At 51.0% G+C, this 14,859-nt stretch overlaps 1 protein-coding gene across 1 annotated transcript in view; it reads left to right on the top strand.

The window, feature by feature from the left end:
• Positions 1-14,859, top strand: part of PTPN4 (protein tyrosine phosphatase non-receptor type 4) — a 1,253,225-nt gene that overhangs the window by 395,762 nt on the left and 842,604 nt on the right. The window contains exon 12 of the mRNA XM_078682081.1: positions 8,258-8,430. Coding sequence (XP_078538207.1) covers positions 8,258-8,430 — 173 coding nt within the window. The remainder of the gene's footprint in view (positions 1-8,257; positions 8,431-14,859) is intronic.

Raw genomic sequence — 14,859 nt, 5'->3', positions numbered from 1 at the left:
CGCCACCGGGCTCCTTCTGCGGGCCCCGGCTCAGGGGTCGCCGGATCGGGCCCCGGGGAGACGCCTTTACCTGCCTGGTAGGCCTGTGGCCGGAGTGACTGTTCTGAAGGCGGCAAGTGGAGGGTCCCGCAGAGATTGCCAGCCCGGTGTCCCTAGGGCTCGTGCTATCGACCCCGCTCCTAGGTGGTCCTACTGCCCCCGTGTGCTGTGCCTGGGGCCCGACGAGAGCTTGGTTGGCCGGAGGGCGCTGGACGACGAGTGGCCCGCCCAGCGTTGAGTCCCACGGAGCGGCGGTGCCCGCCTGGACGGCTGCGGTGGTGTGGCGAAGCGGCCGGAGGCCTGGAGAAGGGAAGGAGACCCACCCCTAGGAGGCAGGGACGCGCTGGTGGAGTGTGGCAGTGGTGCGCTGATTGTGCTCCTCTTGCGTTCGGCCTGCCGGGGGCGTTGGGGAGCTGTCGGTGAGCCCCCGGGCTTGTACTGGATCGCCTTGCTGCGGACCCCCTCACATTCCGTCAGATTTCTCTCCCTGCGACGCAGTGCCGCCTCTGAGATGGCAAGTAACAGGGGAGGCAAGAAGGGGGAGCGTACCTTGCCTGAGATGTTGGGCAGAGGTGCCCCGAGACAGGACAGATCCCAGCCAACACCGAGCCCATCGTCCGGATCTCGTGGAGCAGAGGGGGGTGAGCCCCCGGTCACCAGGTCTTTTCTGGAGTCGCTGTTCAGCACGCTCAGGGAGGACTTTCAGGCCTTGAAACAGGAGGTGGCTGGTGAGGTCCGAGAGGTTAGAAGGGAAGTTGATTCGCTTGGAGAGCGGGTCGCCGCTGTGGAGGAAGCTAATCAAGCCAGGGACGAGGAGATCACGCACCTACAACAGGAAGTGCTGCGGCTTCGAGACCAGCAGATCGACCTCCAGGCCCACGCCGAGGATCTTGAGAACCGATCCAGGCGCAACAACATAAGGGTCAGGGGAGTTCCGTCCCAAGAGGAGGGGGAAGACATATCGGCCTACCTCCGAGATTTGTTTCGAGATGTACTGGGTGAGGCGAGTGACTTTCCGGTGAGGATCGACAGGGCGCATAGAGTGGGTCCCCCACGCAGGGCCTCGGCGCCGCCCCCAGATATATTAGCCTTTCTACCGGATTTCCCTCTGAAGGAGCGGATCCTCCGTGAAGCACGTCAGAAACAGCCGGTGAGCTTCAGGGGTCACCAAATTGCTTTATATCACGACCTGTCCGCGATTACGTTGCAGAAACGCAAGTCCTTCAAAATTGCCACGGACTTTCTGAGGGAGCATGACACGCAGTACTCCTGGGGCCACCCCTTCAGGCTTATCTTTCGATGGAACGGGACGCTGCACCAGATGAGATCCCTTCAGGACACGTGCAGAGTGCTGGGGATCACCGCTACTGATGAAGATGTCCCGACGCCTCAACGCCGGCCTTCTAGAGGGGGATGGCAAACGGTTCGACGGCGCCGGTCCGCGCCTCGGCCTTCCCGCCCGGACTCTCCTACGATCAGAGCGGAAATGGACAACGCCATTCGGGAAGTGTCCGGTTCCACTTCGCCTAGTGACGTGGCTGTCACGGCCTGAGCTTCGTCTAAGGGGAGATCATCTTGGCTTCACCGGCACTGCAGGTTTGAGGGTTCCGGGGGGGGGAGGGGGCTCTGGGGGAGCATGGATGGTGGCTGGACGTCCACTCGGACACTTTACCACAGACTTGCCCGTTAGGGGCTGGACTGGGACACTGGGGGTTTTCACCGAGTTGGGGCTGGGGTTGCGGGGAGTGGGTGGGGATCGGAGTAGGGATCTGGAGGTGGGGTGGAGATGTGGGGAGTTGGGGTGTTTGAGGGTTGTTCGGGGAGTTGGGGTGGGGGGGATCCGGGGTTCGGGATGTGCCTTATTTGTCTCATGCTGTGATCTTTGTGCCCTCCTGCTGCCTTTTGGGAGGGGGGAGGACTCTGCTCGAGAGGGAATTCGGTTTGTGCGCTGGGTTACCCCCCTGGTTTCAGGTTGTTGTTCTTGCCTTGCCCATCCTGCACTGTGCCAGTGGGTGGGATGTCGTGTTGGCTCTGCTTGGCGTTTACCCTGGCCCCTGTTATTTGCTTGCATGGGGCCCCCTGATGCTTCGAATACACTTGTCACCGCCCTTCTGGTGCTCCATTGTGGTTCTCTGCTGCGCTTACCCCAATCTGCCTTCCCGCCTTGTGGTGCGCTTGCTGTGCCTCCGGGCCCCATTAACGCTGTCTATCCTTGGTCTGTTCATGGCCCTGAAGATTGTTACCCTTAATGTGAAGGGGTTGAATAACCCGGTCAAGCGCAGGGCGATACTGTCCCTTCTCGAGAGCACCCGGGCGGATATCTGCCTTTTACAGGAAACGCATCTCCTGGCCCGAGATTGTCCCAGGCTGCGATCTCCGAAGTTCCCGGTTCAGCTCTTTTCTTCTGGGGCTGCTAAAACGGCGGGGGTTGCTATCTTGGTGTCGGGGAAGTTCAGAGGGGAGGTGTTGCACAAGGTGGCGGAGCAGAAGGGGAGGCTCCTGGCCTACAGAGTTAGGCTGGGGAGTTTCTTTTTCACGGTGGGTTCCGTGTATAGCACTAATGATCACCAGGACTTGTTTTTGCAATCTGCTTTAGCTGACATTGCGTCTACGCCGGATAGGCACATACTCATTGGTGGTGACCTGAATATGGTCTTTAACTCATCTTTAGACAGATCTGCGCAGCGCCATCCTCAGACGGGGGAAATCTCACAGCTTAGCGCCTCACAGTTAGGGGACCTGGACATACACGATCTGTGGAGACGCCTACACCCCACTTCCAGAGCCTATTCCTATTACTCCCACGCACATAGGACTTACGCCAGACTAGACTACCTCCTGGTGACGGGACCGCTGGCCGCTTTGGCGACTGCTTCTGATATTGGGGTCCTCACACTGTCGGACCATGCTCCGGTCTCGGGTAGCTTCCAGTTGCCGCCGGTCTCCCCGCAGCGGGGGGTCTGGCGCCTCCGGGACACCCTGTTACATAGACGAGGGATACTGACACAGATTCGGGCCGTGATTGCGGGATTCCGAGAGCACAACGAGAACGATGATACTTCTCGGGCGACGCAGTGGTCTGCCCTGAAGGCGGTGCTTCGGGGTGAGTTTATCTCCATCTCCTCGGCGGAGAATAGGGAGAGACAGCGGAAGAGGGACGAACTTACTGGTACGGTTCGGGAGCTGGAGCGGATGCACCAGAGGACGGGGGCCCCCAGAATCTGGAGGCAACTTAAAGCGGCGCGGAAGCTTCTCTCCGCACTGGACATGGACAGGGCGGAATATGCGGCGCTGCGCCTGAAACACGCGTACTATACTGGCGGTGACCGCTGCGGCCGTTTGCTGGCAAATAAACTGCGAGTGCGACACCAGCTTCAGAGGGTCAAGGAACTGTCCGTACCCGGAGACGGGTTGGCCACTGAAGATAACCGAATTGCGGACGGCTTCCGCCGATACTATGCGGACCTTTACGCTGGCGAGCCTTCCTCGGCCTCGACCGCGGCTGACTACCTCGCTTCGGTCGACCTCCCGGTGCTCACGCCGGAACAGGCGGAACACTTGGACCGGGATATCCGCCCGGAGGAAGTGATCGGGGCCATCTCCCGACTCAAACATGGGAAGGCCCCGGGGCCCGACGGCTACACTCCGCTCTTCTACAAAACATTCTGCCAGGAGCTAGCTCCGCTGCTGACGCGGCTTTTTAACTCCTTTGCGGAGCCTGGAGCCATCCCCCCGGATCTGCTGAGTGCGACTGTGACGGTTATTCCCAAACCGGGGAAGCCCCGCGCCGAATGTGCATCCTATCGGCCGATCTCGTTGCTCAACGTGGACCTCAAGCTCTACACTGGGATTCTGGCGGCACGTCTGGCGCCCCATATGCCGGGGTTGGTGGATCCGGATCAGGCCGGGTTTGTCCCGGGCCGGCAGACTGTGGACAATACTAAAAGGGTGGTCCACGTTTTGGAGAAGGCCTCTCGGATCCCCGGGGAGCGCATGCTGTTGTCGGTGGACGCGGAGAAGGCGTTCGACCGTGTGCACTGGCCCTATCTTGAGCAGGTTCTTTGCAAACTGGGGCTGGGTGAGAAGTTTCGCACCCTCATATTTAACTGTTACAAGTCTCCTACTGCGACCGTGAGGGTCAATGGCTGCACCTCGGGCCGATTCGAGATTGAGCGGGGAACCAGACAGGGATGCCCCCTGTCTCCACTGCTCTTCGCTCTGTACATGGAGCCGCTTGCCCAGAGGATTAGACGTAACCCAGAGGTGTCAGGTGTCAGGATGGGTGGCTACACCCACACCATCAGCCTGTATGCGGATGACGTGATCTTTATGCTAGACGACCCGAAGTCCGCGCTTCCTGCCTGTCTCGCTGAGTTGGACGCTTTTGCGGCTGTGGCGGGGTTTAAGATGAATATGAGGAAGTCTGCGGCCCTCGACATTTCGCTCGCCTCTGCTACCAGGCTCGAGCTGCAGGGACGTTTCCCCATGCAATGGTCTGGGGTTCTGATCCCGTACCTGGGGATACTGCTGGCACCGTCCCTGCCCGCCATGGTTGAGGCTAATTATGCAGCCTTAGGGAACAAACTGAAGGAGGAATTGCTCCGTTGGAGCAAAGGCACGCTATCGCTGTTGGGACGCATCGCTGCGGTGAAAATGACTCTCCTGCCGCAGGTGCTGTACCTGTTCCGGGCTTTGCCACTACAGCCGCCGAAAGGGTGGATACGACAGACTCAGGCCGATATCGCACGCTTTGTCTGGCAGGGTCGTAAACCTCGACTCCGGAGAGCCCTCTCCACTCTGGCGCCTGAGTCCGGGGGCCTTGGCATTCCGGACTTGCATAAGTACTATCAGGCGTCGCAATTGCGATACTTGGTTGAGTGGAGTAAATGGGAATCGGACAGACACTGGCTGTTTCAGGATCAGGCGGTGGCGGGCAGGACTTTGCAAGAGATACCTTTCCTTCGCAGACGTCATAGGCCCCCCAATCTCTATGCGTCCTATGTCACGCAGACCACGCTCCGTGTTTGGGATGCCGTGAGTGCCCGCCACGAACTTACCACCTTCCCGTCGCCACTTACCCCCTTGGTGGGGAATCCTGACTTCCAGCCCGGAACAGAACCTGGAGCGTTTTCGCTCTGGCAAGCAGCCAGGTGCTGTGCATTGTTTCATATTTATGGCCCGGAGGGAGCCGTGTCCTTCGCTGACCTGCGCAGGGAATACCACCTACCCGAGACGGAGCGTATGCGATACATGCAAGTCCGTCACTGGGCGCTACAACCGCAGGTACGGGAGTTGGCTGACCGGAAGCTCACTCCATACGAGCTGTGGCTTGCGACGCGTTCCTCGGACGCCAAGCTCATCTCGGATATTTACCGGCTCCTCCAACCCCCCCCCCATCACTTTTATAGCCCCGGAAGGGCTCGCTGGGAGCGGGAGCTGGGGAGGGCCCTGAGTCACAAGGAATGGGACGACATCTCATATCGAGCGCGGCACTCCGCTTACCACACTGGGCTCACGGAGACTTTTACAAAGGTCTCCACGTATTGGTATTACACACCTCAGAGGCTGCACGACATGAATCATCACATACAGGACACCTGCTGGCGCGAATGTGGGCAGACGGGTACACTCACGCACATTTTATGGGATTGCCCGTTGCTAGATCCATACTGGCGGGAGGTCTTGGATGAAATAGACCAGTGCTTTGATATAGAATTGCCGCGTCTTCCCGCCTATGTTCTGCTAGGGTTGCCCAATGGACTGATGTACCCACTAAGATCTAGGAAGGGCAGACAAATAGCGATCGCACTAGGATCGGCGATCCAGAACATACTTATACATTGGCGTACCACCACACTTCCCACTATCACAGGCTGGTTGCACAGGTTGTGGCACGTTCTGGGGATGGAGAAGATGTCCCTCACGGTGGCAGGGGAAGTAGACAGATTTGAGGACCTGTGGCAGCCCTTTGGTGTCCTCTTGCAATCAGAGTTCAAGGAGATCACCTGTCCACGTTATCTTAGGCTGATGCGGCTGACCACCCAGACTTCCTAATTGATGGGGGGGGGGAGGAGGGGCGGGCGCGGGGTTCCTTCGGGCAGTAGGGGTGCTGATGGACATTTACTCAGGCACAGGTTGGGTAAGGGGGGAGTTGGCGGGGGAGGGGTGGGAGTTGGGGGGGGGGGGTGTTTTGGTTCTGGAATAAGTGCACCTCACCGCTTATGCTTTTGTGGGGGCTCGGTGAATGCTTGGCTAGTCCTATCCTGCTACTGATGGCGCTATTGCAGGGAGCCTTTGCAGCATGCTATCTGAATGACTGTATTCCTTGTATGTATTGTTTTTCCTTGTTGCAGAAACTATAATAAAATACTTTAAACCTAAAAATTGTACATTCCTCGTGTCAATTAAAGGTAGGTGGGTTGTGAAAGTTTGTCGTTCAAAAGTGGTTCATGGTTCTAAAATGTTTGGGAACCACCGTACTATAACGTTACTAGTTTAGTTTAATCATACGTGTGAAAGAAACTACAGCTGCAGCCAAAATGTGCTTAGCACACCATTGATACAAGCCTGTGAGAATAATCCTCACTGCTGTGTCCTTAATATAACTGAAACTTTGTTACAATAGCTAGGACATTTTTCATTCTGTCTGGACCGTAGGGGACATTTAACACTTTTCAAAGCTTGCTGACCACCACGGTAACCATATTGGATACTGGTTTAAAATTAAATCTTCTTGAAAGTCAAGCCCAGTAATGAATCTGTTGCATTTAAAATATGTTCCAATATTGTCTCCAAGGCAGAAACCATGGCACCCTTCGCCGAATGGACACTGAAAACGTTTGTGTCAATTCCAGCGACTTGCATGACCAACATAGCAATTGTAGGAGAAGAATGCCTGGTGCAGTTTGTAGAGAGCGATAAGCAGTTATCTGTCCCCTGCAGGACGATCTCTTCCCTCATTCTCTCATAGGCCTTGATATATTGGACCACACATAATTTGGGTACACCTCTAAAAGTAGGGTACAACACTATCCTGGAGTTACATTTCGTCCTCGTAGAGATTTTAAAGGTGACATAATTAGTTAGTCTGCCGGATATTAGGCACAGAAGCATGGTTAGCGTTGCCGATAATTCCTTCCTAGCCAGAAATGTGTTTTTCAGCCACGAAAAGCAAGAGATTAAGTACTTTAGTTATGTCCCAAAGGACCGAGTACCTTGGCTACAGTGGAAGGGAAAAACGCACCCCCCTGAGCAGTTTCTCAACCAAGGGGTGCTTCCCCAATTATAGACCCTCATTTTAGACCCTCTAATGGGCTGTATCCTGCCGAGATGCCCGACCTGAAGGTGATCTCTGACCTATATGCAATGGGTTCCGATGCCACATCTGCTAGAAACTTGGGAATGTGGACAATATCTTTCTCCCCCCCCCCCCCCCTCCCCCTCCCTCATCCGGGTTGCAGGTTCCTCTGCACACATCAACCCATCCATCGCAATCATGCCGATTTACAGCATTTGGTGGTACGTCTGAGATGAGTTGCCATCATCAAGATATTCTATAAGGGGGACGACAGTTTCATTGTGATGTTTATGGCTGCTTTAAATTACAAGGGAGAAAGCACAGCTTAATATTCACCTCCAGTCCTGACATACATAGAATTAAAGATTTGTTTCCTCTATCGTTTGATTTTGGTATTGATTGAGTCCTTTGGAAAATTGTTGCTTGCATATCTTTAATAGCACTTATTCAGTGCATGATCGGTTTCTTTTTCATATGCACAGGTTTACATCCTTTCTCGCCAGTTGTTTTGAGTGTATTTTAGGTGTCAGTTGAAATTCTCACTTGCGATTTTCAGTACTGTTGGACCTGAATTAACCATTCTGAATATGTAATCTTATTCCCAGGTGAGATTCTTCAGGATGTCCTGTATTAAGATAGGAAGGTTTTTATGTTTAACTGAATTTTATTTCAGGCAAATAATGTAATAAAAGTCCTGACTTAAATTTACATAAAAACATCTCCAGCATCCTTTCAATTAGCTGGTCTGTATCTTTCATTTTTTTTATTGCCAACGTGTTTGCTGTGCTCGAGGAGTATTTTTTTATTGTTTATAACTTTTGCACCCAAGTATAACCTGCCATTCTTAGTTTAAAAAAGTTACTGTTGTAAAGAAACAAAACGTATTCTAAAACTAACCATAACACTTATGTTCCATTTTAGTTGGAAACTAGAGAAACCTTACTTGGATTCAATATGGTGAATTATCGTGCTTGCAAGAATTTGTGGAAGGCTTGTGTAGAGCATCATACCTTCTTCCGTCTGGATCAGCCACTGCCACCTCAGAAGAATTTTTTTGCACATTATTTTACTTTAGGGTCTAAGTTTCGGTACTGGTAAGTATCTTGCTTTTTGGAAAGAAAACAAAAAGATCTGGCATGAAACTTTGTGTAATATGTAAAATAACATTGAAGAGCAAGAGATGAAATGTTTAACTAGCATGGTGTATCAAAAAAGGTTCCTTTCTGGGTACTTATTTTACCAGGTGACCATGAGGCCTATCCGAAACAATTGCCTGTATGTAACATTTACGTTTGGCAAATTCAAGAAGTCAAAATTTAAGTCTCCACACTAGGATATTTGTACTTTTTACTCAAAGTTTATTTTATAGAAATTCATATTTAGGCATTCATTTTAAATACACTGTATTCTCTTCCGATGATATACTCATGAAAAAATCTAAACATTTTTTCAGTTCATTTTCTGATTAAATTATTTTATTCAATTTCACCCTTTTGTGAAGTATAGATCTCTCCCACATATGCAATCACCCTTACACATGTGATTACCGGTTGTTAACCAGTTGCACACATGCCTTTGCCACAGGGTACTTCACAACTACTCTCATACAATGCTCTTACCTTTCTTAAGCATTGTATTACATGTGCCTGGAGTGGTAAAAGGCTTTTGTCATTTTTCAGCTTGGCGTGGATGGAACTAGATAATCTTATGCTTAAAAACTCTTCTAGAAAATCAGACATTTGGGGTGAGCTGATTCAGAGGGCTGGTGGTGAAATGAAATTAATGAAATGAATTTGTACTTGTAAAAGCGCACTGCTGCCCCAGCAACGGGGCGTCCTGGCGCTGTACTCATACCGCTGTGGAACCCTTCCTGGCTTTTCCCTGTGAAATGTCCACTCCTGGGCACCCCGAAGGTGAAGCCAGGTATCCCAGCGCTGTTGGGGCCGGTGTGGAGATTAAGCAAGCTATTGCCCAGAGTTGCAGAGTGGGACCCATGATTAGAATAGGCACCGAGGCGAGAATGATCAGGTCCGGGGAAATTGAGCCCAAGACCCGCCGAGGCGGGAATTGAACCCTGGTCCCAGGCCAGTCCTCTGCATCAGGGTCTGCCGCTCTAACCATTGTGCCACACTTCTCTGGTGTTATAGGGATTAGGTGGGAAGCGGCTCCTCCAGCTGCTTTCTGCTTAATCTTTATGAACTACGAGTTCCTGTGTGTATCCCTTGCCTCATAAAAAAAAAAAACTAAAATAAAACTTAGCTACATGGTCCTATTTCACCTTGCAAGTACCTAAAATGTCCTGCGTGGTAAAGGTAACATGGTATACAAGTAGCCATACACACACCGTGGAACCTTGTGGTGGCAGTGGCTCCAATATTGCCCTGTACCAATAGTTGCCTCTTAAGGGTTTTCTTTGCCTCATATTGTTTTCTCACTTCTTTTTTCTTACAAGAAGAACTCTCAACAATTCACTCAATTTGTTGTATTCAACGTTTGCCTCGGGTGGCTCATTATATCTCTGATTTATATGATTAGCTTATTATATCTCTGGTTTATATGATAGTCACTAAATATGTAAATAATTTCCATTTAAAATCTTTGTATCTGAGTGAATCATTTTGTCATATTCTGAAAATGGGACATAGATCATCTGGGGAGTCCCCCCTGGCCCTTAGTTCAATGCCTTCCTCGCGTGCCTTGAGCTCCATTGTCTCCTGCATGCCACTGCCCTCCCAATGGAAGAACCATGTGTATATATTTAAATTTTTGTATATGCATTTACAGGGGTGATTGAATAGCAAAGCACTGTACCTCAAATTGTGAATTAACACATTTACGTTTTACAGTGACATTACATTCCTTTACTGTTTTAGGCACAACAGGAATACGTTGCCCAGAATCCCACAATTTTCGGTCAAGTGTTGCAGCCAACATTAGAAACCAGGCCCCAAGCTTTAACACGGAACAAATCATCTCCTCCCACCCTTTTTCATTACTTTTTAGGTCTCGTGACCTCTCAATGCGCATGCGCATTGAGAGAAGCGAGACTATAGGGCTTTAAACAAAGTTTAACTAACTGTGGCGATTTGGTGCTGTGCCCGTGCGCTTTTAGGTCAATGCGCAAGCGCATAGACCTAAAATGCGCGTGCACAGCATCAAATCGCCAGCCATCTGTTGCCCAGCTTGGTGCCGCTCCACCCCCTGCCGGATCAAAGGCTTTCACGGCCGGCCGGCCGTGCTTTCAGTTTACATCCGCTTGGCCGGCCTTGTCTCCTTATTTGACTTGTTATTTCTGTCCAGCTGTTCTCAAAGTGTTTGATATACCATCGATCAGAATAATACCTGTGAAAGCACAGCATTTGTAAGTAAGCCCCTGTTGCTTTAACACGGACAACTTGGATTTAGCAGCGTTTTGACACACGGGCTGAGACATTTTTATACAGCGTTTGTAAGTTTGCATGTTTCACAGGCATTTGACTTTACCGCTCTCGCTCTGGGTACATTTTCTCCTGTTTTCTTTTACATTTCATTGGCACTTGTCAGCCAAAACTCACCAAGTATTATTTTTTGGTGCCCGATCTTTATTTTTTTCCACCACTGCAGTTCGCTGCTACCAGCATTCACTTCTTCACATTTTTCCTTCCGGGCTTTTCACCCTTGTAAAGCTTACGCGACTTCCATCTTTCACCCACGCTCACACTGGGAATGGCCGTTCAAGCCAGCATGATTTCAGCTCATTTGACCGCTCTCGCTCTGGGTTTCACCTTTTAGGGTTCCTCGCTTGTATTTTCCAACTATCGTCGTGAATTGCACAGATGTAACTTCATAACTCTCCTCTTTTTTCATCTGACTCGACTGCACTTTCAATTAAACTTTATTGATGCATGTCCACCATATCACTTGTTAAATCTTCGACTCTCGGGAACGTTGTGACGTTTTTATTTTTACTTTTGAGGGAACTTCACTCAATCCTTTGATCCACTCTACTGGTTGTATTGTACTTTTTTGATAAAAAATTTCACAGCTCGTGTTCACCCCATTACTCACCGGAATGTATTCACCGAGTCTACTTGCTAGGGGACTTTCTGTTCACTGCTACCAGGGCCTATTGGATGTCAAAAATTCACCACTTCTTGACACACACGGCACCTGTCGTATTTAAGCTGCGCTTCACATTTCCATGCCCAAAATTACCAACACAGTTCCATAATATTTGGGTCCCCAATTTCGCCGCCCACCACGGAGGTATGAGAAACCATGAACTTAAACAATTACACCGTCAGTGCTGGTGTGTACAGTTTTATGCTTAACGCGATACATACACTTTCGCACAAGGCAACCTTCGCCTTTAGTGAATACTTGTCAAAAAGCCCTTTCAAAAAGAAATTACGTTAAAGTGCGCCTAGACCAAATTAAAGGTCGGGTAAGAAGCTCAGCAGTAAAAAAAAAGCAAATGGGGTGACGTGCACTGCTGCTTTTACTGAAGCGTTGTTATGGACAAGTTAAACACACAAAGATTCAGTATAACCATTGCAAGCCCGGTTCTGGAATCAAACTTTCCTTTATACATTTCTGTCAGGGCCGGACTGGGAACCAAAACCGGCCCTGGCAAAGTGTTGGCCACCCCCCCCCCCCCCCCCCACCCCCTGGGGGGGGGGGAAGGTTGGGGGTGCGACCGCGCTCTTTTTGCCAGGGCCGGTTTTCGGCCGATTTGGTTACAGGGCCGTTTTTGCAGCAACGCTGCAAAAACGGCCCTGTAACAAAAATGGCCCCCAGGGGCCCAAAACCGGCCCCCACCCTTGCGGTGCACCGGGGGATTGCCCGGTGCCCGCAACGGCCAGTCCGGGCCTGATTTCTGTCACTGTCTGGTTCCCTGTGCAGTTTCATGAATGTGTACTGCCACAGTCATCCCCCAGCATGTGCTGTGCCAACAAGCCTTTGAAGTGAAGCTTCACTTCAAAGGTATCCGCTCCCCCCGCCCCCTGCTTCACACGTCTCACGGCAGCCAGGCCATCTCGTATTTCTCCTCCCACGTTAGAGCTATATCTTTGGCGCTGCATGAGTTCTCTACCTCACTTTAAGTATCTCGGGCTGCCAAAACAGGCTGAACTCTCTAGCTATGTTAATTTATCATTAACTTTAATATAGCTCAGACTGTGGCGTCATTGACGTCAAAGCGCTTAACATACATTGAGGTGTATTCGCAAGGAATCACATTTTACACATAGCTGTTTCCACGAAGTTTAGCAAATATATATAGTCAGAAGGCATGGGGCTGGCATGTGGGGTTTCCCAACATCAACTACTTCAAACTTACCGAGGGCAGGACGCGTGTTTCAATGTAATTGTTGCTGCGCATTTTGTTGCCACAGGTCAGCTCGAATGAGCAAGACTGTGATCCTCGGCAAATTTCAGGGTCTGTTGCTAATACCGTACTGTTAACTTTATTGTCTAGTTATGTAGGTTCCCACACATCCTTGTTCTTGCAAATCGCCGAGGACAGCCAAAGTAGTTGAAATCTTACTCCCGGGGGCAATTAGTTAAACTGCTTCCTTATCAGCTCGTTAAATCCAGTAAAGTTCTGCCTCACTCGAGGAACAGTTGAGGCCGAGCCACTGACGCGCGGTACTTGAATCCTGCTAAAGACATTTCGTTGCTGAATCTTACGAAACAGATGGCGTTGTGTCATGTCCAAGTGTTGATCAAATGATTGGTTAGTTGACAGCAACAGAGTAGAAAAGAGCGGTATTACCTTATTCTTAAACGCACGCATTGGTACACAACAGCCTGGAACCAACCTGTAGGTTTCAATCTCACATAAACTGACTCAGGATTTCATCATTGATGGGCACTTTCAACAAATTGTATATATGAATACGTAGGATTAATCCTACGTATTCATATATACAATTTGTTGAAAGTGCCCTTCAATGCTAGGTCCTTGTTGTTGAATTACATGTTGATTGGAGGGTGGCCTGGCATTGAGTTTCCCTCTGCAGCTCCTTGTTGAATTTCAGTATTTCATCATGCCAATGTTGATACATTTGAATGAGTGTTTTAATGTTTTTTGTAAAAGCACACAGATACTCAGAGGGAGTATTATACCACCTATTTACATGTATTATTCTTGTCAGATAGGGAAGCAGAAAAAACCGCACGGCTACTCAAAGGGAAACAGGATGGGAACAAAATTGACATAAAGGAAAAATATTGCGCATTTAACTTCGGCAAAGATGCATTTGCTGTTCCCACTCTTCCCCGCCCTCCTGCTCCCTGCACAGATGTAAAACAGATAATTAAGGAAGCAGTGCACCTTATTTTTGTTACAGTAAACCGTAATAGACGGCCCCTTGCTTTACTCGTGCGAGCTTAAGGTTTAGCCGAGTGGCCGCGCGCCGTCTGTGACAGAAGCCTCCTTCTCCTCCTGAGTCCTCCTCGAGTTCAGCTTTTCGTCTAATGATACCGGACATCAATGTGTTCTCATCCCAATTTGCAGACTCCGCACACCACTCCTGCACATCCACCGCCACATCCACCGCCACATCCACTGCCACATCCACCACCACATCCACCACATCCACCACCACCCCATCCACCACCACCACCGCATCCACCACCGCATCCACCACCGCCACATCCACCACCACATCCACCACCACATCCACCACCACCACCACATCCACCACCACATCCAACCCCACATCCACCACCATCACCACCACATCCACCACCATCACCACCACCACCATACCCCCCAGATCCACCACCACCACATCTATATGTGTGTGGCTCTGTGTGTGTACCACCACCGCATCCACCACCGCATCCACCATCACCACATCCACCACCACCGCATCTACCACCACATCCACCATCACCACCACACCCACCATCACATCCACCACCACATCCACCACCACATCCACCATCACATCCACCATCACCTCCACATCCACCATGACATCCACCGCCACATCCACCACCACATCCACCACCACCACATCCATCACATTCACCACCACTGCATCCACCACCGCATCCACCACCACCACACCACTACATCCACCACCACATCCACCACAACCACAACCACATCCACCACAACCACAACCCCATCCACCACCCCCACTACCGCATCCACCACCACCGCATCCACCATCACCACATCCACCATCACCACATCCACCGCATCCACCACCACCGCATCCACCACCACATCCACCATCACCACCACATCCACCATCACATCCACCATCACCTCCACATCCACCATGACATCCACCGCCACATCCACCACCACATGCACCACATCCACCACCACCACATCCACCACCACCGCATCCACCACCACCACCACACCCACCTCCACCACATCCACCACCACTACATCCACCACCACATCCACTACAACCCCCACCCCATCCACCACTACCACCACCACCGCATCCACCACCACCACCGCATCCACCACCACCACCGCATCCACCACCACCACCGCATCCACCACCACCACCGCATCCACC

Source organism: Lissotriton helveticus, chromosome 3_1 (assembly GCF_964261635.1).
Source record: "Lissotriton helveticus chromosome 3_1, aLisHel1.1, whole genome shotgun sequence".
NCBI classification, from domain to species: domain Eukaryota; kingdom Metazoa; phylum Chordata; class Amphibia; order Caudata; family Salamandridae; genus Lissotriton; species Lissotriton helveticus.
This window is presented reverse-complemented; position numbering and strand designations above follow the sequence as displayed.